Consider the following 22393-nt stretch of genomic DNA (forward strand, 5'->3'; position numbering starts at 1 on the left):
CCCTAATCGCTGTAATTATTTTTTAATGACCAAGATTGACTTGCTGCCTTCGCCGACACGGTAACCTCCACACGACGCCGCGCCGCTCGAGTCTCACCTCTCACGAGACGTCCAAATGACATCCCCGTGTCATCGGGCACTGCCAGGTCCTGGTGAGTCTGTCATTCATTACCCAGCAGTGACAGAAATGAAATGAGAAATCGCAATTCCGCCCACTCAGAGCCACCACACGCAAGCAATGAGGATCCCATCGTTCTCTTCCCTGGCGCATCAAACGGATTCGTCCCTTTTAATAAGTTGGCTGCCAACGCGCCACATCGAGGCTGAAGGGAGACCCCGGGTCAAAAAACGCCATTAGCGAGGCTCAGTGTGGCACCTCTCGGGATCCTTCACAGATGGATTTCAATTTTAAAGGAGCTGAAATGAATGCACAGACGGTCAGGTGGCAGCAGTCCACCCCGCCGCTTCAAGTGGCATTTTAATAAGAGGCCATCGGTGAACGCACAGCACGACTGAAAAGACAAAGGGTGGTACACTCGCCCACAATAAAATGCCTGATAATCAAGGTCAAGTGTGTATGGCGCGGCGACAGCCCAGGACTCCATGTCCTGCAGATGCCAAGCTGTCCCTGCTGCCTCACACACCCCCAAAGACGTGGGCTGCCATCTTGTGCCGCCCTGCAGATGGTGGCCAATGTGACACTCCAGCTCTGGAGCTGATCTATGCCGTAATGTGGCGTGGCACAAGTGTGACGCGGTCATCTGGACCTGCCCTGGCATCCATTACGCTCTCAGCGTCACAACTGCATGCCACGCTGTGCGATGCTGGGGGTGATGGACGGGCTCAGGTAGTGACGGCACCAGCCAGGCAACAGGAACATCAGACTGCGGCACGTGAAGGTTTGGGTTATACAGCAGGCGAGTCCTGGGTGGCACAGCGTCGCTGGCATCACCTCCATCGTTCGGTGCTGAACAACCCGCCAGACGAGACGGAGATGATGGCGCAAAGAGGACAATTGGCACTCTGATCCACGGCCTGGAGACGAGCACGACAGAGCCAGCAGCGTCCAAGCGCGTCTCTCGGGTGACTTGCAAAGGTCACCACATTGACATTCTGGGCATACGCCAACGAGGGTCTCCAGAGCTCATTAATTCAGTGGCGCACACAGCACGTTGGGCCGGGCAGGTGCAGAATTCATCAAGAAGTGGACGCTCCAGCTGCATATTAATTGACAAGACGCAGTTATTAGAGGGGCGCTGGCTGGCTGGCTGGCACAGCTCTAACCAGCCTCGGGTGACCATGGGGTCCGCTAAGGTGGCGTATCACTTGCGGTGCTCTGCACGGGCACAACGCTGGCTGTGATCGGCTGGACCTGCCACTCACTGCACTCATAAAGTCTCCAATTCGGATGCCAGCGTGTTTCTTTTTGCTTGGCACAGGCTACACAGGTGCCGTACGACTGGGAGCCCGCCCTGGCAGCTCTCCTACAGCAGACTGGCCATCCTGCCTTCAGAGCTTGCGGTGCAGGAGAGGCCAGCCTGGCACTTAACCTGTTTACTCTTAAGAAATCAATGCCACGCCGCAGCTTCTCAAATCCAGCACAGATGGCACAGCCAGACTAAAGCAACGCGTCATTTGGAAAGATCATCTCCAGCAGGGCTGCCACCCGAGAGGAACAAGGCCATAATTAAAGTGCACTGACAATTATACTGTCACTCTGCTGTGCCAGAGGGCCTTCCTGATACCGCCGGGACCGCCTCCTAGGGCACACGCGCTCGCTGGGAGTGGTGCACCTGTGCCACGTCCAAGTCAAGTAAGGAGGACAGGCACAAAGCCCCTCGTGAAACGACACTCGTGTCATCCCAGCAGTGCAGTGCTATGAAGTGACATCTCATCTCTGGAGTCGCAGACCGCCATTGCTGGACCCTCACATCACCATCCATCCATTATCCAACCCGCTATCTCCTAACTACAGGGTCACGGGGGTCTGCTGGTCTGCCCAGCTAACACAGGGCGCAAGGCAGGAAACAAATCCCGGGCAGGGCGCCAGCCCACCGCAGGGCACACACTAGGGCCAATTTAGGATTGCCAATGCACCTAATCTGCACACGGGGAGAACATGCAAACTCCACGCAGCGCTACCCACTGTGCCACCATGCCGCTCCCTTCGCATCACCGCTGTACTTCAGTAAACGTCACCACGGGACACTGGCCTGATGGCCACTGAAGCCATGAAGACAGTCTGAAGGCACAACGAGGGGCATCTGCACTTTAACTGGTGAACATCAATGAACAAAAGCTCAATGCCAGCAGCCCACTCTGCCATCTTGACATGGGACTGGTGCCAAAGTGAAGTGGCTGCCCAAGTGTGAGGCCACGTAGGCCGACCAGGTTGCGGCACCAAGTGACGCTGACATCCTCTCAGAATCACAGCCTGCCCATGAGTACCACCGTGACACACAAACGGTCACAAAACAGCGCGGCAAACATGGGGGCTGGAGAGCGGAGCGGAGGGCCAGTCACAGGGCACAGACGTGGCACCAAGTCACCAAAGACCGTCTGTCCTCATCAGTATGTGGGCAGTACTACCGGGTCCTGGGCACTGCAGGGACGTGACACCCTGATGATGCAATGCCCTGTCATCAAGCAATGACACGGTGGAGACAGAGACAAAACAAAATGGCTGCGGGTGAACTCGACAAAAAAACAAAGAGGAACGCAAAGTGAACAAAGGAAGGGTGTGCCATCGCGTCTCTTGCCAGTCCGCTGGGGCGCTTGCTACAAGGTCCTCGCATTCTAAAAGGAGCGGGCGCCTGATGGCACTCAGCTGTCGATGCCCCCTTTGAATTGAGCACAGGGTCCGCGAGGCCCAGCAGGGGCACCGCCATGGCAAGTGCCATTTTCAACGGCTTACCTTGATGTAGCCCTCCAGAGCGGGATACACTCGCCGAATGGCCAGGTAGAGCGACAGGAACGTCCTGAAGGGGAAGGCCGTCATGACGACGTGGGTGACCTCGGGGAAGGAGAACATCTTGAAGCCAAACTTCTCGTAGAGCCGCACCAACTCGTCAGAGGGCGTCTCCTCTCCTTCGCTTAATATGCTGCCCACAATGTAGCGGCATTTCTCCGCAGGCACCTGTCAAAAACATAAGAGCACAGTTTTCAGCCTCGACCCTTTATCAAAAACTCCAAAAGACGCCAAGTGGGGCCTGGAAACCTCAGAAGGGACGCAAGGTCAGGCCAGTTGGCCGTGCCAGTCCATCCTTCTCACCGGCTACGCCAAGCGAAGCGTCGTCAGTGCCAGTCGTTACGCAGCTCAAGTACAACGTCCACATTTCAAAGCAATCCACGGCCTCACGAAGGTCAGGGGCACTGCTGCTCTCGCCCGCCTGGCAGATTACACCAACAAGGACCCCATGAAACGCGAATGAGTGCCACGCGTGTGCAGAGCCCGCTGAACGGGAGACCTTTCAGATTGTACGACGCCACTCGAGGACCTCGGTGGACTAGCGGGAAAAGTGAATGAACCGATGGCGCAGGTGCCATGTGTGCCCTCTACGAGGCTACACTTGTGACAATCCCGTGAGGACGTCAAGAGGGCTGCTGTGAGGGACACGGTGAATGCGCCCAGTGACACAGACGAGGCAGCACAGCCTCCTCCATCACTGAGCGACGTGCCAATGACCGGTGCCCAAGGGTCTCTAGTTGACTCTTGTTATGCCACAAGACATCAGAGCAAACGGCGCCCCCACGTGGAGCTGCAGTGGTCTACGTGGGTCTGTCTTGTGCCGCTGCGCCCGTCACAATCTACACGCCAAGCGTTGCTTCGTTTTACTTTCTCATCTCGCCTTCTCTCTGCCAGGCCTGCCCTTTTCAGTGTTTGATGTGTTGTTGTAATAAAGGAGAAGAAACGACGGGACCCCCAACGTGGAGGAACTGGGGGGGCAGCACTTTAAGAGGAAACCCTGTGGGCGGAGCCTCTTTCAGCAACAGACTTCGAGTTGTCCCCAGTCCGGCCCCGTGACACCAGAGGGCACCTAGCGGGTACCATTAGGAAGAGCTCCAGCCTGGTGCCCCTTTAGCACTTGGAGGTCAGAGTGGGCCCAGGGGGCAGAGCGCTGAGTCACTCCATTGTTTTATTGTTCCTTTATTGCTTTTAACAATGGGGACAGCTCAAGATCGCCCCCTACCCTCCATAGTCAAACCAGGGCTGGCTACCTCTGGTGCCCATGCCAGTGCCACTGGGAGACCCGGAGGCCGACGCGTACGGAGGCTCAGTTTAAAAGCCCTTCTGATTGCATCAAACATTAAAAAGTGAGATCTCAATCAAAGCAGACGAGTGGCACGACGCTCGGCACGCATTTGTGGACAGCTGGCGCGTCTCCGAGTTTAAAAACACAAGCGGAATTCTAAAGGAATGCGCCACTCCGTCTCCACGTCTTCTGAAAGTAAACAAAGACCCTTTGGCGCGTCGCTGTCATCACACGACAAGCTGTCGGCAGATGGCTCTCCACCACGCTGGCACTACCCTCTCAACTCTGGCACACTAATTGCTTTCCCCTTCATCTCGATCTGCCATTTCAAACGACCCTCTAGGGAATCGGCCAGTGCTGCCAGGCGGGTGCAGCCCAATTTCGGTTTATTTCACAGCTAATAAGCGGCTTCAGCTTTGTCGGCTTCTCTCGCATTTCAGAGAAGAAAATGCCACGACAAGCCTGCACGACAAAAGGGCGCCGGCAGCAAAACACAACTGAGAAATCGAAAAACGAACTCTGGACCACTCCACCCACTTCACCAGTGGGGGCATTTAGACTAAGGTGTCTGCTAAGTGGTGGTCCGCACGAGGCCGGGTGACAATTTGTGCCTATAAGTTTAAACAAAATGCAGTGAATTATGGGAGAAGAACCCCCCGCCCCACAAGGGCACCGCACAGCCGTACTACAAATGCCAAGCGCTCCGGTGGTCCGTCCTGAGACACTTCTTTAATGTTCAGTCCGTTCAGTGCCAGCGGCCTTGAATGAACTGGGTGACTCACCACCGTCGTTTTGCTCCTCTCTGGCATCTCTCGATGTCTCAACCAGAGCAGCCCACGGGTAGCTGCTGCCATGAACACCAAGGGCAGCGGAGAAATACAAAAAGGAGGCAGGAGTGGGTCAGTCCAGTCTGGATGCCAGTCCACTGTGGGGCACCAATTTATAGGCACCATTCAACCTATCGAGCAAAAGGAAGGACAACAAAAAAAGAATTTGAACCCAGGACTCTAAAGGTGGGCATCTGTCTCTGCCACCGCAACTCCTCACCTTCCTCAGTCACTTGGCACTGCTCCATAAAGCTTCCCTTCTAGTCCCACCTCACTCCCTTGGCACTAGCTGTGGGCACACAAGACACCTGTACTCAGCCAGCCACCTCTTTGGGCTTCTGAATTAACAAACAACTCCATGTCAAACTGTAGGCCTCACATCACCCTGTGCCCGCCGATATCAGTGACGGCTGTCCGCAGGGCCACTCACCAACGGTGCCCATGCCCATTTCATGCCCATCGTCTTAGTCCTTGATGTGTTCAGGGATAAACAGAGCGGGCAGAAGGAGTCTTGAGACTCAAGTCAAGTGAAACATGCCAGAGAGCAGCCACACGTGTGCCAGGCTACAGTCGGATGGCAGCCCAGGGGTCCTCTCATTCCAGTCGCAACATGAAATGCGTTTTTAGACTCTAAAGGCAGGGGGCAAGGACGGGCACTTTTCGTTTGTGACTATGAAGGCGCCGTTACTGCTTTTGTGTGCGGGTTGTGAGCCCCTGATGGGCGACTAAGTGAAGCGCCAAGGCAGTGATGGCCTAATGAGGAGGAGATGGGCTCGAGCCTGGCAGAGGTCTGGAGACCCCATTAGCTTCTGTTTCGGATCATCCTGCTTGTCCTCGTTACGTTCCTTTTTGGCTTAACAAGCAAACATTTCCATTATGAAGACCACTAAGGTGAGTCATTAAGGACGCACAGGACCCTCTGGGTGACAGCAGTCAGAGCTGGAGGGACATTCGTTTGATTTGCGGCGTTTGTCGTGTCCCCTGCTTAAACGTCAGTGCCATCGTCAGTCACTCGTCCAAACAACCATCCTCATCCTCGTTGCGCCTTAGTGCTTAACAAGTACCATTTAATGAGACGTCACCCCAACAGTGGACAAGGTGGCACTGCCCCTCGCTGGAAAGGGGGACTTCAGCAGAATGACAAATCCTGAAGCCCCTGGGTGAAGACAAGCAGACGAGGGAGAGACTGACAAAGATGGAAGCTTCCGGACACACACAAGGCCTCATCAGCACCCTGAGGTGCCATCTGTCACTGGCACACAATAAAAATCGACTCCCAAAGGGACAAATCGCCCTCTGACCAACTCGACAGACCAAAGCTGTGCCTCACAAACAGGCACACTTCAGAAACTGGTAATGCTGTGGCACTGACAGGCCCCTGCAGCTGAGCCTGCCCTGGCAGCCGTGGACACATGGCAGGAACAAGCCCGGTACAGGATGCCAGTCCAGTCACGGAGGTTCTTCTTCTTGATTATGACATCTTCCCGTTGGGAGGCTCAGGTCAGGTTGGGGAGCACACGCTGGCACAGCGTGTTGGCGCACCCACCAATCGGGACCCTGCTTGGCAGACACACAGTCCAGCCGCACCCGCCCTCTATCTGCCCCCTTGGCCTGGTCCAGCCACTCAGATCACCCTCAGGGAGTCGCGCCACGTGGCCGCAATGGACGCCCCCTCACCCTCACAGTGCAGGTCACATTCGGGACTCCACAAAGTCACACCAGCGGGACCCAAGGACTCCAAAGAGACCCCAAAGGAGTCCGGTCTTCACCTCGGGTCACTCCATGTCTGGCAAACAGGGGGCACCGGGACTCTGAAGCCTTGGACCTTCATCCTTTTGTGCCACACACCCCCTCACCAGTGACCTCATGACCCCCCCCCATGCTCTCCCAATCCGTCTACTGACTTCACAGGAAGAGTCACGTGAATGTCACCGACGAGGTCGACACTCGGAGACAGACCCACTGCTGGTGGCCGTGCCCAAAAGGTCACTAAAGGCCTGGCTCTTGGTGTTTATCAGGACCCTCGCAAGCCCAGACACTCGGACCCCTTGCTGCCTGGACATACTGCCAATAATGGCAGTGCCTGCTGAGCTGGCATCACCCATCTCATGTGGGGCTGAACAGAAGAAACCAGAAGGCTCAGGCGTCTTGTAACGGTGCCAACGTCCTCTTCTTGGTCGAATGTTTGAGCAGGTGACAGTTCACCTCTGCGGAGAGCCTCACCTGTCAGACCACCAGAACACTCCCGAGGCGTCACGCTGCACTTGCGCTCGATGCTTACAGGTGGTCAAGTGCTGGGTCCCTGGCATTACCACCACCCTATGCCCTAACCCTCAGAAGCCTGACGGGCACTTCTGGAGGCTGTGGGGGTCCTGATGTCCGATCAGACGCACCTGTCCGCTGTCTGGCCTGAGCTTTGGGACGCCTCCACTGAACGCTAACAGTGCCTGACGGGTTGCGCCCCACATCCACCTGGCTCACATGTGTCACTTTCTAGGACGGCTTCTCCTGACAGATGCCCAGGTGCAGACCCCCAGGTCGAACCACGGTGTCCTTCAAGTGCCACCTCCTCACCTTTTGAATTTTACACAGACCTCTGGGGCTCTGCTGCCACCTGGTGACTGATTCAGGTACTGCAGATGTTAGCCAGAGAGGCCAAACCACAAGATGTGCCACATGTGCCCAGACACTCCGGACATTGCTGTAAAACTCCAACAAAAGAGGAAACAAACAAACAAACAAAAGTTAGCTGGGGCACAAAGGACAGTTGACTGGCATGACTTTAAATGAAGCCAACATCAAAGTGCCAGTGGGGTTAAAAAGCCACCAGTCCCTCAGTGGGCACTGAATGGAGGAGGAGGTCACTGGGAGACTGGCAGGAGTTCAGTGGCAGACGTGGCAACTTGCCTGAAATGCCATGCATTCTTTTCAAGTTAATCACCACCCAGTTTTATAAATGGCACCGAGTCCCAAAGAAACACAACAGAAAACACACCAAGGGGTCCACTAATGGAGTAAGATTGCCCCCCAGTGGACACGACTAGCAACTGCTCTTTTTATGGCTTTAGCAGAGGAGACAGGAGAGATCAGTCAGCAGGTGGCAGACACAATGGCCCATGTGGTCAGGCGGGCGGGTTTGCCACTCGTACTGTGCCAGGCACACATTAATAAATGAACACCGTGGGAGGTAAAGGGCACAGAAGCAGGTCACGCAGTCCGCTGGCACCCGCTGTTTGCTCCCCACATCTTCTTAAAGGTTGGCACAGCATCTGCTTCAACTGCATGGCTTCCCTGGGACATCAAAGAGAGCTGAATGAGAACCAAAGCACCAAGCAGAATCGCAGACAAACAACGCATCCTGATTGGACGGAATGAGCGAGAGCCGAAACGAGGGGGTTGGACCAGCATCCTGTCACGTGACCTTAGGCCAATGGCTGACTCGACTCGTGTCACATCTCCTCAGTGAAGTGACGTGCGGCCCGACTCACCAGGAACTCTACGAACGGCTCCCAGGTTTGCCAAGTTTCCACTGTGTCACCGTACAACACACACGAGACATTGGGCAAGCGGACCCCCTTTAGACTTGCGGCCGAGGGCACTTTGGTCACCAGGCACCATGACCCTGTGACCTCCTGGCCCAGGCCTGTCTTGCAATGGCCAGGCAGCCAAGGGGGTCCGAGAAGAAACAAAGTGGGCCCAAGACAAGCGTACAACTTCAAAAGACACAAGACAGCGCCATCCTTCTGCACGAGTGGCACTGCGTTTTACCAGCAACATCTTGCCGTGATGGAGACCATGCCAGGCTCCTGGGCAGAGTCCCTGGGGACGTCACACTGCATGATTAATGACCACAGGGGACACTGTGACTGACCACCACTAATTAAAAGACGGCTACACAGTGCCCCCTGGCGGTTTCCTCTGAGGGAGGTTGGCATGAAGGGAGAGTTTGTTTTGCAAACATTGAAGCTGAAGATGCCACGCCCAAAACGTGGTTGGAAAGCAAACCCAAAAGACCCTGGCAGCTGCGGGGGAGGGCATCTCAGTGACGTCACAGGTCGTGACCTCGTCATCTCGTGGGGACAACCACACGAGCAACAAAGACAGAGGCACTCATGAGAACCAAAATGCCGCTGGGACCCCGTAACTCAAACGCAGAATAAAAAACGATACCAGAAATGAAGTGGGCAACTTGAAAAACCCACCATGGGACACCTGCCACCCCACCGGGCCAACGCGCGCCCAAGACCTCTCACTTCTGCCCTCCGACTTGTCCCTGCCTGTGTTGCTGGCACTTCTGGGTGGGGTTGGTCGCCAGGAACACTCAACTCGCATCAAGGGGCTGACTTTAACAAGCCCCCTCGGGTGAAGGCTGCCACCACGTAAAAAGAAGAAGAGCACAGAGGTGGGTGTGGGGGGGGGAATGGGGCACTCAACACAAGACTGAGAAACGTCCGCACGCTGGCCAAGCAACAATAACGGGGGGATTCATAAACTCGCTTTGGGGGTACAATAATAAGCAACAAGAGCTAAACCCACTTGAACTTCACAAGAGGCGACGACGCCACAACCAAGAACCTGTCATGACCGCGCCCGTTGCTGTGCCAGGCTCCTGGAAGAGCCGAATGGTAAGCAGACCAGAAAGGGGGCCACCGCGTCACGGGCTGCAACTGGCCAGCTGACTGGCAGGAACCAGAAAGCGGAAGCCCCGCCCTGACATGGCATTCTGGGTATAAATGATGGCGTATGGACCACCCAGCCTGCTGACACACTGGGGGGAGAGCAACGGCTCTAAGGAGAACAAAGGAGGGGACGGGCATCAGAAGGGCAGGAGGGACTGCGTCAAATTCATAAAACATGTCAGGTCCTCCATCTGATGCCCTTTGGGGGCACAGCACACTCCTAGCTGCCCAACTCCCACACTAGACTGGAGGCTGTGTCATGCCAGGATGCCAGCTCAGGTCATGTCCCCACATATTTCCCACCATTTGGCTGATGCCTTGATCCAAGGTGACTTACAAGATGAGGACCCAAGTGCCACCGTCTGTTTCTGAGCCACAGATGGGGACTGAAGCCCATGGCTTTGGCCACCACAGCACCTGCCTACATTCTGGACTACGGGCATTGGCATCAAACGAGTGTGAGTAGCAAAGCCCCCTTAGACAGTCAGCAGCATTGGCGTGGGCTTGGCTCAAGCACTCAAGTTACGGTGGTCCATCTCAAAAAGAAACCGCCCAGCCAGCGTGGGGACGACAGCAGCGTCACAAAGGCCAGCAGAAGAGCCACCCAAGTGACTCAGAGTTCCAAGAGGCCCTCTTCGGCCCTCAGTGTCACGCGGTCAGACGACAATCCTGACTCACCTGGAGCTTTCCAGATGGCATTTCTGTGCCAAGGCTGCCAACAGGGCAGTGCCCACTCCGGGATATCGGCCCACAAATCGGTGAGGAGGACGCGGCTCTTCCAGGTTTATTTGCTTGAAATTGTATTGTGGTCTGCATGTTGGTGGGTGCCACGTGAAAGCCCCCTTCGGTCAATTCAAGACAACTCCATCCCACCACATGTAGGTCTTTTGCCCAGTTTTGGTACTTGGCAGGAAGCTCCCTCAGGGGGCATGTGAATCTATGGCGGGGCACAAAAACTCCATACTGCATGTGTGCAGCTTAGAGACCCCCATGAGGCTACTCCTAACCCGAGATGGGCCGCTACGCATCACGCCTTCATGGAACCACCAGCACGCTCAACCACAGCTGGCAGGACAATTGGACGAGCCTGGAGGGGTTCACTTGGCATGGCTGGTACCGCCTGCTTTCATCCAGCTGATGCGGGTCACCAAGATGCCTGCAGAATGGGAACCCACGTGGGCCACATGCCTAAGCCACACTCGGTCAGCATCATCGTGGGAGGCTATGTGATACTGCGAGATGGAATCGTCACTGTGCGTCCTATTTAAGACCCTCTGCTCGAGAAGTTCTGTTAAAGGTCCAAAACAAAGCAGAACATCGTCTGACTGAATTCAGGGCCACTGCAGTTCACCCTGGCAGCGCTGAAACAGGGGGCCATGTCACTTCTGAAGTGGGCAGACCAGGGCAGCCATCAGGTGGCCCAACAAGCTGCAGACGGAGTCCCAGAGTGGCCGCATGCCTTGGTCATGTGCTTCGCTCTTCACAACTGCTCACCTTGTGCGGCTTCACTGGCACTACTGCCAGTGATGCCATCCAGCGCTGCCACTCCTCATGTCAGGAGGTGACAGGAAGTCAGAAGACCCCGCCGGACTTGTGCCCCGAGATCTCTCTACTTTCTACACTTTATGACCGACTGGCACCACCACTCAATGGTGACAGACCACTCAGTGCAAGGCCTTTAGCCACAGTTGCTCATGGCGGTCTCACTGGCTCTACGTATTGGGGGTGCTGACCTCAAAGTGGACAGCCAGCAGGGGCTTTTCTGTCCAAAAATTACCTGCAGACAATGGCACTTTTGGAGATGTCGACCCCACAGGATGGCCACAGCCCTGACCCTCTGAGCCCACCTTGAACCAGCCCTCTGTCTCCACACAGTGTGGCACTTCAGTGTTGTCCATATGCCCGCCTCCAAACACCCGAGCCAACGCTAGCCCACCCATTCACTCATTCAACCCCTTTCTGGCCTGCGAACGGGGTGTCAGCTCATCAATGAATGCCCATGCCAGGTCCTCAAGTCTCCTATTCCTGGATGTGGCAGTACTGGCACTCGGGCCAAACCTGTGCTGTGAAGTCCCTAACTGTGCCAAGTGCCAAGGAGGGCCAGCGGGTCCACTGCCAGGCGTACGCTCAGCGCCAAACACACGCCAGGCAGGCCTCCTGGATACAGCGTGTTCTCCTGGGGGGCTCTCTGTTTATCTGCCCCCCCCCCTGGCTGCTGCCGACAGCGGTGTTGTGTGTGTTTTGACTACAATGGCATCTGCCACCCACCCACCCCGTGCCTACCTGCTTGGGGTCGTCGTAGAAGACGCCGATGGAGCGGAGTCGCGGGCCGATGCTGCAGCTCTCCGTGAACAGCGCGCCGCACTCCTTGTAGGGCCCCCGGCGGAACTTGTAGGCCACGGTGATGCTCTTGACGGGCGGCGACCCCGTCCGGATGGCGACCTCGGCGCCGAGCCCGGAGTAGACGGCGAGTCCCAGCACCGACGCCAGCAGAGTCGCCAGCAGCAGGGAGATGAGCGCCAGCAGGAGCAGGTCTGACATGCTGCGAGCCGGGGAGGGCCGCTGAAGACACGCCGACCGCAGGCTGTCCCTCCGCTCGTGTTCGAGAGTCCGCTACTTACTTCCCCAAACACCGCCACACGCCGCGCGGCTTCCTGTCTGCTCGGGCGCGGCGGGCGGTGCTGGTGGAGGTGTGTGGAGGGGGGGATGGTTAGCCAAGGACGGCCTCCGTACGCCGCGCCCGACCCGCTCGTTCTGCCGCCGCCGGCGCAGGGGCTTCGTGGGTTCGGGAGAGCTTCGGCGGCAGTCTGCGAGCTGCGGTGTTGGCCGCCGAACCAGCGGTTTGTTCGTCCCGCGCTCAAGCTCTCCCTCCGCGCTCGACACGTGGTGCCGTCCGGCGTGTTGCGTTACCGGGCTGTCAGCTGAAGGGGCGGCGCCTATCGCGTCGGCTGCTGCGTGGCTACGCCGGCGTCACCTGTGCGTGTGGGCGAGCGGGCGCGCGCTTGCTAAGGTGACTGTCGATCACCCCGTCCGAGTGGCATAGCTAGGGGTGGCATCTGTCAGGCGCCGTATTGATGTTCCCCATTGCATTTTGGCAAACAGGAGGGGGCGCGAAATCTCTGCCCCCCGTCCTCTTCATCTTGGGTTCCTCCGTTAAAGCTGCACAGCAGTGCTGGGATGCCCACCCAAGCCTGCAGGGTGTCCAGCTGGCCAGACGTGTGCCCGCGGCAGCAGAACCACTGGGGCATGAAAGTAGCCACGGAAGGCCCTCGGCAGCGCCCAGTGCTGGCTGGGCTGGTGGGGTACACGTAGCATGCCTCTTTGATGCTCATATTGTGCCCATCGTGAGCAGCTGTTTCCCAGTGTGCCCTTTGGTGAAATACCCCAGTGGCAGACATGGGAGCGGGCACTGAGAATCTCTGTGGACAGGCAGGGTGGCTTTGGTGTTTCAAGAACCTCACCTGCACGGAGATGTTGTTTTTTGAACTTTGTGATCCTTTGGTTCCCCCCTCTGCCTTTCAACTGTCTGTGTGCATCCTGTGCAGTTACTCTGTCCGTCCCTGCTGGCCGTTGAGTCACTTTGGCTCGGCACTAGAAGTCCTTCAAACCGTTGAGCAAATCGATTCAAATAAGCAGAAAGTCAGAGATCCAAAATGGCGGTTGATAGGCAAAAACGCAAAAGATGGGGGATGAACAATGGAGCAGAAAAACAAAATGTGGTGCCCACAAATCACCAGCTGCTTGCCTCTGTGTGTCTCGGTGCAAGGAGCACCAAAGAAACCCTGCAGGTGGACCGAGGGGTCCGACAGGCCACCACGTATGGGGCTTGCTTTCATCTTAATTTGTAGGCCATCTCAGAAATGATTTGGAATTTAAATCGTCTAAGTGGCAGTTCAGAGAGAGGTGCCCGCTTTATGTGTCGGTCTGTCTGTCTGAGTCTGCGTGGATTTATGAGGAGCTGACACCCAACTGGTCTGAAAAGGTCAAGGCCGGGCACAGCGAGCACTGGGCTCTTTAGATGGCACATTGAACGGGTTTGTTTCGGGGGGGGGGCTCACATTTTAGTCCAGACATGGTGGGCCCACCATAAAGCACTTAAACAATTGTGACAAGTAAATACCTCTGAGGTCTTTCAAGAGACCAACGTCACACCAACTGCACCTTCTCAGTTCCAAGAGGACAGCTGGCCAATGTCACCGTTGCCACTACGTTCTACCAAGGACCATGTGCTACTGGAGGATGAAGTCCAAGGGGGATGCTGGGCTGGGCCACTGAGACGGTTGCTTCATTGTGGCTCAGTCCCTGCTCTGCATGTCGTTTGACTGGACATTCCAGGCTTTGTGCGTCGTGTCCTGTAAACATTCAGACATTTTCATGCTTTTTAAAACACAGACACTCAACATTTTGACTTGGTGGCCGAATGACATGGAGGCCAATCGCCAGTAAGGTCAAAGGTAGGTTTGAGAAATGTAGGTGGGAATTTCTAATGTCCTCAGGCAGGAAGGGCCTTGATGAAGAAAGCCTTGGACCAAAACGCTTCCATCATCCCTGCTCACATTAGCTCTCCGCCATCACTCAACTAATGAATGAACAGATAAGAAACACGCTAACCCAACCCAAATGCAACTTGAGCGCCATGGCGGAGACTAAATGTGGCCAACACAAAATCTGCTTCCTGCATAGCAGTAAATTGGTCCTCACTGAGGGGCAACGCCTCATAGCCCCCCTCAGTAACTTTGTAATTTTACTTTGCTCATTCTGTGACTTTGCCAGCTTATTGAAGGACATGGCATTGACCCCGCTGGGTGCCCTGTGATGGAATGGCATGCCGTGCAGGTCTAAAATGGGATAGAGCGGTGGACAGATGAGCACATCTTACATTTGTCTGCATCACGACATGAGTGTTTAATTAAAAGTGGCCAGTCGTGCAGACTCACCATGAATGATCTTTTATTTACCAACCGTGGATGTCTGTGAATCTTAGATAAAAGAAAATCTGAAGTTATTTACAAAGAAAAGCTTCACCAACTCCAAGAGCAAAGTGCAATATTTTGAAATACTAACATCTGTTTTATGAATCAAGATGACTAATCAGAATCAGCTTCTTCTTCATCATCCTCCTCCTCCTCTTGTCTTTTTCTTTTATCGGAATCCTGTTTATTTTCTTTATCTTCATCCTAAGAGTTGGGAATCAAAAAGGACAAACTGAGCTTTTTGAGACACTAAAGCTGAGTTCATGGAAAGCAGTGCTCAAAATGCCATGAAGTCAAACGAAAGGATCAGGAAATGCCACGCGGGTCTGCCGTGTGCTGGCATCTTGCTTGGTGCCTAACATCTGATCACCAATCCGCCCTCAACGTCGCACCCATTTCACGTAATCTAACATCCAGGCAGCAAGCCTAGAAGGGGCGCCAGCTCCGCACAGGAGCTTACAAAGCCACATGAGGAGGTCCTGGTCCTGAGTGAGCGTAGTGGTGACCACAAGGTGACCAGCAAACGTGTCAGCCAGCACACCCAGGCCACCTTCCACAGGGGGGTTGCCATCCAGGACATGACGGTGTGGGGGTCGAGGGGCCCTGACTGGTGTAGGAGCTCTCCCATAGAAGTCTGTCCAATTCAGCATGTCGCTACTGGGAGACTCTTATGCAGAAAACGGCATACAGTTGCTTAAAATGACTCGAGTATAAATTCTAAATATGAAAGGTGATGCAAGTGAGGGGTGAATTAAACTGTACCTACCTCTTCATCACAGCTGTTTGAAGCAGTCTCGTCCTCCTCACTTTCACTTTCGTTTGCATTCTGTGATAGAATTTCTTCACCCTACAAAACAATCAAATGGTTTCAGACCCCCAATAAGATGGCTTCCTAACACATTCTCAGAAATATTTCTATGAGAGCAGATTTCTGTTTTTTTTCTACAAACACTAAAAACCACAAAAAGGCCATCTGATTTTTAAATAAAATATTTATATGCAGATATTTCACCTTGGGTTGGGGGAGTCTAATCTTCTAGTGTCATCACCTAAGCTAAAGTTAAAAACACAGAGAGGCCCATGGTGACCTGAGAAGAGTTTGCTGCGTACCTGCAGGTCTCGGTTTTTAAGGTTTCCTAACCAGAAGGCCTCTTGACAGTTGTTGAGCGCAAGCATCGCCTTGACCCGGTACACAAACTGCTCCAGGCTCTTCTTCAGCAGCGGAACGTGATTTGTGAGTCCGGTGTCTTGTCGAATCTGAAACACATCAGCTCCACAGTTCAAAAAACAAAAGGACTTGGCAAACAAGGGACGTTTCTAGGCATTAATGCCAGTGTCTGAATTCATCTGTGCGGTGTGGCAATGGCAGCTCAAACGTAACTCCGCCAGCCATTAGCTCCACCAAAGCATGAGGTGGGACATCTGGATTTGTGCTTTTTTAAAGGTTTTCTAAGGACTTGGTGGTGCCCACAGTGTACCTCAGTAGACAAATTTTGAAAATAACTTGGCATAAAGTGAGGACGACGTATAACTTACCATTAAAACATAATCAATGAACTCAATGCACACTTGTTCATATTTTGCACAGTGTAATTGCACATATGATACACGTCTACGCCACTTACCTGCCGTTTTGCACGGTTTCTTATAGTCCTTAGTCTGCCTTTGTCACAGCCTCTCTCCCAAAGTCCTTTCTCATATGTAGCTATTTGTACATATGTATGTATAGATATTATATTATTTATTCCCCCCTCCCATTCATCCTCTTGTGATCTGTCGGATTGTGTTCCTCGCTGCACCTTTGGTCCTTATTTCGTCTGACTGTGTCCTTTAATGTATATGATGCTTGAAATGACAAGAAAGCTCTTCTTGACCTGACTGCTCTTTAACATGAGGCACATGCAGAATGTGTCGCCACATTATTACCCTAACCCTTAAGATGCATGCACTGTGCCGTTTAATGGCCGTCACACATACCTTCGAGTGGCCACACATGTGATGAAGTTGTCGTGTACTCAGCTGGAATGTTTTTAGCAAACTCTGAACATCTTCCTGAAAGAAACAGAAAATGTTTAATCAGCAGAATGCCTGCCTTTCAGAATTTCATTTCTATTCATTTTGAAGCCACTTATCTAGTCAAAAGGGACGATTCTGACAAAAGTCACAAAAGCCATGCAGGCAACCATGAATTTCAAACATAGTTGTAAAAATTTTTCCTTTATTTAAAACTGCTTCCCAACTTTTAGGGGTCAACAATCCAACCCCTCGGTCCGCAGCTTCCTTTGTCCTCAGACCTTCACACTCTTCAAAGTCACCAGGTCTCCCCACCAAAACTTCTGCCTTCCTCTCCATCTTCTTCCTCCCACCGCCAGCCAGCATGCTTTTCAAATCAAGATGACCTCAAATCTGCTGCACACAACATGCCCAAACCAATGGCTTCTGCCATTTTGGTGCCTTCCCTGTCAGTGTCGTTCCCCCAACCGTAAATTAACCACAGCAACCGATGTTTGTTTTTTTTTTTGATGCTTTACGCAGACGTGTTAATACTCTATAGTACTATGCTAAAAATGTACTGCATGTTAAATTATTTGATAAAAGGTAATATGGACATATCGACAGATGCAGTAACCAGGCATCATCTGGAATCGGGGTCTCTTGGTATTATTTTTTATGGAAAATCTATCTTAATAAAAGGATACGTGCCTGTGTGTTTGCTATGTCCCTGTCATTCCCAAAGATGGCGCATCAGAAACATTTTTAGTAATAAAAACACATTGCCTTGGTCATTCCAAAACACTAACACTGCTTTTACAAATCCCATACCAAATGGCATATAACAGACACATATGCATCGCACGGACCACTGCAAAAGTTAATGCTGAGGTCTCTGTCAATTACTCCGATTTCAATCATTCAAAATGACCTTTGCCTTTGTTCAAATCAGGCGGCTATGGCATCAGTATTCATCTTTTTCAGTCTATGCTGGGCATCAACAAGCTCAGTCCCACAGGTGAGTTATGGCTGCTGGCCTATGATACAGCTGATCTTTTAAACTGTGTCTAGTTCTTGTCTCATACTAAATTGCTCTCTCAATGTCTTTTTTATTCTATTTCAGCATTTAACAAGCTATGGCAATACACGGTTGTATTTATTATTATTACCTGTATTGACCGCATTATTGTTTGGAATTCTTAAATGTGTAGTTAATGTGCCACAGGTAACAATGACAAAGTGACTTCTGTTATTGGGGACAGACTGCTGTTGCCACACTGGCACACTCAACATCATCATTCGTTTTAGACAGACAGAGATAGCCAGGCACAAATACGAGTGACCAAACACAGCTAGGTAACTCAAAATGCTAGAAAACATAAGAGACCGCCTTTAAAGAATAAGAATCAATTAGTTTAGTAATCCAAATCCAGAGTCGCCTAAAGAACAGATCAACTCATCTACGGGTGCGAGATAAAAGCCTCTGTGGCCCTTCTGACCTAAACTTAAAATACCCCAAACCACTTGGCTGCCTCTCCTTTCTTCCGTTTTAAAGTGCAATTAGAACAAAAACAAGCCTGAAATGCACCACACATCAACCTTTATGTCTTGCAATTACTATTAAGAGGAGTCACTCTTTAGAAAAATGAACAATTCATAAAATAAGAATTTGAATGAAAGCAGAAGGATCAGCAGCTGAACATGAATGAAGTTGTCAAGAGAAGAAGAGGGCCATACCTTGTGTTTCTTGAAGCTGTAGTCCAACACAGGCATCCCCAGTTTTAAAAAGGCTTCTACAAAGAGACGCCCAAACTAAGAAAAAAGAAGAAAAATGTAGCAAGACGACTCAAACACCATCTAGCTGGCTGGCAGATGTACTTCTTTTATCAAAAACCACACCAGTGTGACTAATGTTCATTTCTCCAAACCCATTTATTGATTAATAAAAAGATAGGCAAACATTGATTTTACAAATCTGAACCAAGCACTCTGCAACCAAAGTGTACTTTTATAAATGAAGTAGAAATATTCTAAGCAACATAAAATGACATTTCACAAGAACATTTGTGAAACAATGTATGCAGACCCTTTGAAGTGTTTGGGGTGAATGCCTCCTAAGTGTACTCTGATCTTCATCCAAATCATAAAAAGAGATGAAGACAGATAGCGCCCAAGTTTAAAGATCCTCTCACCTTATTGGATATACTGTTTTAACATTAAAGGTCAAGGACTGGAGTGTATGTGGACAGCGTTTGGAATGATGGAATATGGATGTGGCTGGTTTAGGGCCCACTAATTCCAGTTTCCTGTTCCTCACAGCCGATATCCTCAGCATCAAAAGAGATTTCATACAACCTTAGAAAATCCCTTGAAACACACGTGGCTGCAAAGGCTATTAAAGCTCTGGTAAAGTTCGGGACCTTCATCGATGCCCAATCTGGCAGACCACGCACACATTTCAGTACAGGTGGAGTGAACGTCTTGCAAAGATCAGAGATGCTAAATCTGTCCATATAATGCACAAGGACAAGGCAAAGACCCCTAGAGTGACAGTAAAGGGTCTAAGGCATCTTTTTCTGTCTTTGTAAATCTAAAATAAGAAAAAACTAAAAAGTGTAAGCATTTTATTTTATATTTAATGCCACTGACCTTCAATCCAACACCAAGCACCACTCTGCTGTCAAAAATCTAGAATGGGAAAGAAAATTGCACTGTGATGAAGGTAGAATAAACGTGCTGTGTGGTGCTCCAGTAGGTCATCAAGGGCCGAAACACGCCTGGCAATGTATTCATGACATTTTAAAAGAGTTCATTTAAGTTTCTAGGGTTCACACAGTACACCTTTGATACCCGACTGAGGCCTGGCACACATTTAAACAGCGTGTGATTTACTGCACAGGACAGCTTCTACAAAGCAAATCGAACTCCTCACCTTCACTAGGTTTACCAAGATGTGGAAATCCCTCATAGCCAGAGTCCAAGTACAGAGCTTCTCAGCTTTTAACTGTCAGAGGAAAGACAATGAAATAAAAATGAGGAGCGCAGGGATGGGCATCTCGTTGGACCTCTGAAGGCAGAAGAAACTGCTGGTTGTCTGTTGCTTGTTAACCGCACTAACTCAGCATGTAGTTTAGCAGATTTTTGGACGAACGCTTGTGCTCCTTCCCATAGATGACAGGTTACAGTGGGGCAGGTGCAAAGCAAAATGTTTTCCATATATGCCGAGATTTAAAATTTAAAAACAACATCTTAAACACATACTTTGTAAAATGTCCAAATAGTGACCCCTAAAAAAACAACAATCCTACTACAAGAAAACTGTTTATTACACTAGTCATAATCTGTTTTAGAAGCCAGTTAACATGTTGATTATCATCAGAATTATTTAATAATATAAGCAATAAGCAATAGAACTTGCATTTACCTTCCAATACATTTTGTGTTCAAACCAAGTGAGGTGTTGACTCGACTCAAGTAAAGGACATTTCTAGAAGCAGAAGGCAAGGAGACATTTTCATGTCTTACCTCACTGGAGTCATCTTGTTTTCCCACTGGAATCTTCCTCACAGTTTTCTCCAGCACCATCATCATTGCACGGTAGAAAACCAAAAATGTTTGCCTAGATTTAAATATCAACATGTAAGATGGAGCAAACACAATCACATTACCTGTAGTCACATTTTAGATTTAAAAGGGGTCGATTCTATTGTGTGCATCCTTCCAGAAAACGCTCGTCTGATCATCAGATACTGATGAGCGAGATTTTTAAGCATTTCTTTCTTCTTTAGACCATTACAACATAAGACTTTCAGTTTATAACATAAGCACAATTTTTGAGCACACAAATTCTTTAGGTATTGTGTGTCCAAATAATATACTGTATATGAAATTAATGCCAGGAGTTAAAAAGAAATGAACATTTGTCAGAATTGTGTGAAAGCATTTAGTGTTGCTGCCCTGTAGCACACATCTAACAGCATAAGAAGTCTGCCTTCGAAACTATTGTGGTTATTATTATTATTATTACACTCCTCCAACAGTACGTTAGAATGGTGCGTGGCACAAAATGTTAAAATGACACGGGAAACCCCACCTGTATTTTAGGAAATTATAACCTCCTTTACATAAAGAAATATGTTGAAATATGATGGTCTAGGATTGAAATAAAGTAAGCCATTCAATGTATTTTAATAAACTGAGATGCAAACCTTGTCACTAACCCTAACCCAGCTTACCTGTTCATTGTTGGGAAGGTTTTTGAGCAGCCATCCTTGGAAGCGTTGATGAGTTCAGGTACTCCCACCCCAGCAATCTCCTCAATGGCTTTCAGCACGTCCTCAGTGTGTGTAAAGTAAATACTGTGGCAGTGGAAAACAAGGGTTCAAACAATTGGGACAAAAGTAACTTTATTACTTGTACCTCCAGTTTTCCCCAAAGCCAAAATATTGGTACTGTATTTATAAAATATCAAAGCACATTACATCATACAGCACTACACCTGTACGCACACATTGTAGGCCCAACCTCATTCTCTGCTTGCTCTTGGGTGGCATCACTCTAAAGTGTAATGCAGCCTTCATGGGCTCGGACCACACACTGGCCGACTGCTCCATTTGAAGGCTTCAGTTCATTCAAAGCATTTTCCAATTGAGAAGGAAATGACTGCTTCATCCATCTGGATACAAGACTGTGTTTAATCCATGACAATAGGAGCAATCACACTAAAAAGTCTGCTCTGAGTAATGATGGCTGAAGGCATCATGGATATTCAGCCTAATTTGGAACACTCAAACTTTAATATGCATTTGGAAAAAATGTACATTTATAAAACAAAAACAGTTTTCATTTATAATACAACAAGTCTTTTGAAAGTTGTGAAAAATAAGTCAGAAGAAAAGTTAATAGCATTTATAATTAATGAAGATATGTATTGTGAATTGGGTGCTGCTGAATCCAAGCTGGGTGAAAGACAAAGCAAATCTGCAACAGGCGATACACGAGTGATGCAGCTGAAGACCTGAAATGCACACAGTTAGAGAGCCAGTGATACGAAACACGCCTGTGTGGCTAAGATCACATGAATCTACGAAAGGCAGCACAGAGCAGTGACAAATAAGAGTTCTACGTAAGCCACTTTGTAGCTTGACTTGAAAAGCTGAAACAGGGGATCTCAAAGTCGGTCCTGGGGGCCCACTGTGGCTGCAGGTTTTTGTTCCAACCAGATTCCATCAGTGACAACACCTGATAACACTGACCGCAATCAAGCTGGTATTTTTTTTTCTTTTCTCTTATTCTTCATTAAGAAAGCAGCACAGCATGATTTTTACATTTATAAGACATTTAGGAATATTTCCATTTTTGCTAGAGATTTAAATACTTTACTCTCTTCTGTTGATTTCATTCTATTTTGCCCTTTCTCTCCGCAGTTTGCTCCCTTCATTGTTTCTTAATAATGACAACCAGCAGAGCAGACAGCCAGGCAAACACTAAACAATCAAAGGCCGCAACTACTTTAGCGTTAGACCCACTAATTAGAAAATAATGCATTAATTAAACAATTAGAACACCTGGCAAAAAACAGAATGAAAATCAAGATGAAAATATTGTTAAAAAGAAAAAAAAAAAACATTATTCCCATATAACTTTCATATATTTTCATTTTTTTTTTT

The 22393-nt window shown here is 50.4% G+C and overlaps 2 protein-coding genes across 3 annotated transcripts in view; both read right to left on the reverse strand.

Annotated features, from left to right (window-relative positions):
• The window catches only part of LOC114669049 (testis-expressed protein 264 homolog), a 28300-nt gene extending 15612 nt beyond the window's left edge, over positions 1-12688 (reverse strand). The window contains exons 1-2 of one of the 2 annotated variants that reach the window (XM_051921104.1): positions 12043-12688; positions 2915-3136 (exon numbers count right to left, since the gene is read on the reverse strand). In XM_051921104.1, the coding sequence (XP_051777064.1) occupies positions 2915-3136; positions 12043-12300 (480 nt within the window). In that variant the 5' untranslated portion in view covers positions 12301-12688. The remainder of the gene's footprint in view (positions 1-2914; positions 3137-12042) is intronic. The other variant, XM_028825159.2, reaches the window with a different exon arrangement.
• A 1819-nt stretch (positions 12689-14507) lies between these two features.
• fancd2 (FA complementation group D2) overlaps positions 14508-22393 on the reverse strand; it is a 51181-nt gene continuing 43295 nt past the window's right edge. Inside the window, exons 36-44 of the mRNA XM_028825156.2 lie at positions 20960-21082; positions 20250-20343; positions 19657-19728; positions 19374-19412; positions 18462-18536; positions 16710-16784; positions 15843-15989; positions 15499-15579; positions 14508-14936 (exon numbers count right to left, since the gene is read on the reverse strand). Of these exons, the coding sequence (XP_028680989.2) occupies positions 14847-14936; positions 15499-15579; positions 15843-15989; positions 16710-16784; positions 18462-18536; positions 19374-19412; positions 19657-19728; positions 20250-20343; positions 20960-21082 (796 nt within the window). The 3' untranslated portion in view covers positions 14508-14846. The remainder of the gene's footprint in view (positions 14937-15498; positions 15580-15842; positions 15990-16709; positions 16785-18461; positions 18537-19373; positions 19413-19656; positions 19729-20249; positions 20344-20959; positions 21083-22393) is intronic.

The sequence above is a fragment of the Erpetoichthys calabaricus genome, chromosome 18 (genome assembly GCF_900747795.2).
Source record: "Erpetoichthys calabaricus chromosome 18, fErpCal1.3, whole genome shotgun sequence".
Classification (NCBI taxonomy): Eukaryota; Metazoa; Chordata; class Cladistia; order Polypteriformes; family Polypteridae; genus Erpetoichthys; species Erpetoichthys calabaricus.